Source organism: Sinocyclocheilus rhinocerous, unplaced genomic scaffold (assembly GCF_001515625.1).
Source record: "Sinocyclocheilus rhinocerous isolate Xijiao unplaced genomic scaffold, SAMN03320098_v1.1 scaffold153, whole genome shotgun sequence".
NCBI classification, from domain to species: Eukaryota; Metazoa; Chordata; class Actinopteri; order Cypriniformes; family Cyprinidae; genus Sinocyclocheilus; species Sinocyclocheilus rhinocerous.
Window position 1 is genome coordinate 4,149,506 of NW_015660878.1, and position 2,859 is coordinate 4,152,364.

Genomic DNA, 2,859 nt, shown 5'->3' on the forward strand with positions numbered 1-2,859 from the left:
TCCTCAGGAAAGCCCTACAGCTAACAGGATCCCTCAACAGCAAGATCCTGATCATTATTGCACATGTAAGGGAATTCCCCTTCAAAAGAGCTTGCATTGGTGTGATGTTAACCGAGATGGAAGATATACAAATTGTGTTAAATGCTTGCTAAGGACAACAAAAAAGATAATTAAATGACATTGTGCAAAATCAAGCAAACCATACTTTTACACGCTTTCAGGCCTTTTTAACTTCTAAACCACTTTGAATGACTTCTAGTGATCACTGACATATCTCAAACAGGTTCAAGGCTCTTCCAAAATAACCTTTATGATAAACACTTTATGATAAATGCAATTATGTGTTTTAAAGGCATCGGATGTAAACTAATGCGGAAGCCATTTACCCTAAAAACGAAATATGCTTTTAAGGACCCTAAATCTTGACTTCATAACAAATGATAGATAGCTTAAGAGTTTATAAATAATCAACAATTAAAGTGCTATTTCAACCCCCCCATATTGGCTATATATTCTTTTTTTTTTCTGGCCAAAATATATTTCAGATATAATTAAAACATATGCTAAATACTGTATATGTTTACAGGCCTAAGGAAATATATTTTTTGCCAAACTGTAGTACAAAATGTACTTCAAGAACAAAAAAATACATTTTTAAATGTAATTTTAAAAAGGATTTTGAGTAAATGCAAAAACTTTTTTTGTAGATATTTAGATCAATGTAAGTAAATAAATTTAGACTCAATATTTATAAACAGGCCAACAATATATGATGAAATAGTTCACTAAAACAACAACAACAAAAAATCTTTTGAAATGTATTTAAAATATATCTGAAAAAGTATTTTTAGCCATTTGGATGAGGTCATCATGTTTACTGTGAATAAGTGTCAATATTAACCGTTAATAACATTATTAATATGTCGTGGATGGTGAATTTTGTATAAAGTCAGACTTAGGATCCCTAAACTGAGGATGTTATGCCCAAAAATATGTGATTCATGCAGACGATTTTATAGAGGTCATCAGAACTGATCCAAAACACAAAAAAGTAAAACAGAATTAATTACACTTTCGATCCACACAACCAAAAGACATTTCTATGTGCGCATTAACTCAAGAGCAGTCTGTGTATGTTGTAACCATGTTGCCCCTTCGCTGTGTGACAGTCCTACAGTGCTGCCTGCTGGAACCGTGAAACTTGCTTTGAGTCCGAGTCTGGTGTCCATTAAAAGAGAACATCCTCTCCATATCCTCAAACATATGATCGAACTTGTCACCAACGAAAGAGTGCTGGAAGTGCCTCCTGTGCCTGCTGCGTGCTTCTTCGTGGGCCTGAAAGTGCCTCTCGAAATGTCTTTTATTATGCAAATGAGGATTGTGTCCAAACTTGTCAGAGCCTCTGAATATATCATCAAAGTTGAAGCTAAAATATTGATGGAAGTGGTCACCGCCTCCTCTCGGACTCTCTCTGGAGAATGGACTGCTCCTCATCTGATCGTACTCCTTTCTCCGATTGTCATCTGATAATGTTTCATATGCTGGGAATGAAAAATACGTAGCTTTAAGAACTGATCAACACATAAAATGTTCAGAAGGGTGTGTCGTGTGTTGTTTTACACAGGTATGCTGACTCACCCTCAGCGATCTCTCTGAACTTTGCCTCTGCGTCAGGGCTTTTGTTTTTATCAGGGTGATACCTCATGGCTAATTTATGGAAAGCCTTTTTGATCTGCCGGTCAGATGCATCTTTGGGTACATCCAGGATCTCGTAGTAGTCTTTCTCGGCCAGAATGAACTCTGTGATGAGCAGAATGCTCACAGCCAAAGTGAACGCTGACTGAGCTGTTGCAATGCCTGTGGTCATACCTGTTAACAGGAAACAAGAGGCGAGATCACAGTTCATTTGTTGGTTTTGTGTCACGAGACAATACACACACATACACACATTTTAATCAGCATAAGTTATAATGTGTAGTCCATCTGTATTTGTACTGTATTTCTTTTTATGACATGCAAACATTTTTTCACATTTTAATCAGCATAAATGGTACCATAATGTATAAAAACTTCATCATTCTAATTTATTATTGTTTACTTGACTGTAATGAGAATAGGTGTAAATGTGCCACAATTAATCCTAAAATTTGCTTGTGAGTTTGGCGTGCCTACAAAGAGATGCAGATATATTTTGAATTGTTGTCAACTATAAATAGTAATAAAAAAGAGCTTCATTTTCTTAAAGCAATATATAATTTCCTATTGCTTTTGATTTATGATCTGGACATGTTCTTGACAGCTTCAAACTGAATTATGTTTTTACCTGTTTAACATTATCCTCATCCTCAAAACATGCGACAGAACAGAATGATTCTCTAACATATCTAAACAGCTATATGTATCAGATATAAAGTAAAACATTTTAAATATAGTAAAACTGCTGGTTTTTACTTACCCGCTGCTGGTTTCCGTCCCAAAGTTACATCAAACGAAGAACAGCTGATCGTTTTTCTGAGCGCTGTGACAGCGCTAAAGTTACTGCTCCACGACTCGCAACGCGATTGGCTGACTCCCGCGATGAATGACTATGAGCGTTTTGATTGGACCACATCGCTAGAACGTCACTTCCTGTTTCTATAGCGGGAGTGAGCCGTCAAACTGTTGAAGGACCGCACTCAAAGGACAATAAAAGTTGTTTTTGTCCGTAAGACATCATTATACCTGTTTTAAAAGTATATTTGTAAAGCAGTTTTTAAAGTTAAAAATAAGATAAGGAGTTTGTATGTTCATTTAGTTTAATTTGGTTTTATCCTTAAAAAAATCTGAAATTTCCATAACATCTCTCTCTCTCTCTCTCTC

General features: G+C 35.7%; 1 protein-coding gene across 1 annotated transcript; it reads right to left on the minus strand.

Annotated features, from left to right (window-relative positions):
- Positions 1-855: 855 nt before the first annotated feature.
- On the minus strand, positions 856-2,551 carry LOC107725537 (dnaJ homolog subfamily B member 9-like). Its single transcript, XM_016534813.1, has 3 exons — positions 2,456-2,551; positions 1,639-1,869; positions 856-1,541 (listed from the first exon to the last, which is right to left on the minus strand). The coding sequence occupies exons 2-3, from the start codon at positions 1,865-1,867 to the stop codon at positions 1,117-1,119; spliced, it is 654 nt and encodes a 217-aa protein (XP_016390299.1). The 5' UTR covers positions 1,868-1,869; positions 2,456-2,551; the 3' UTR covers positions 856-1,116.
- Between the last annotated feature and the right edge of the window lie 308 nt (positions 2,552-2,859).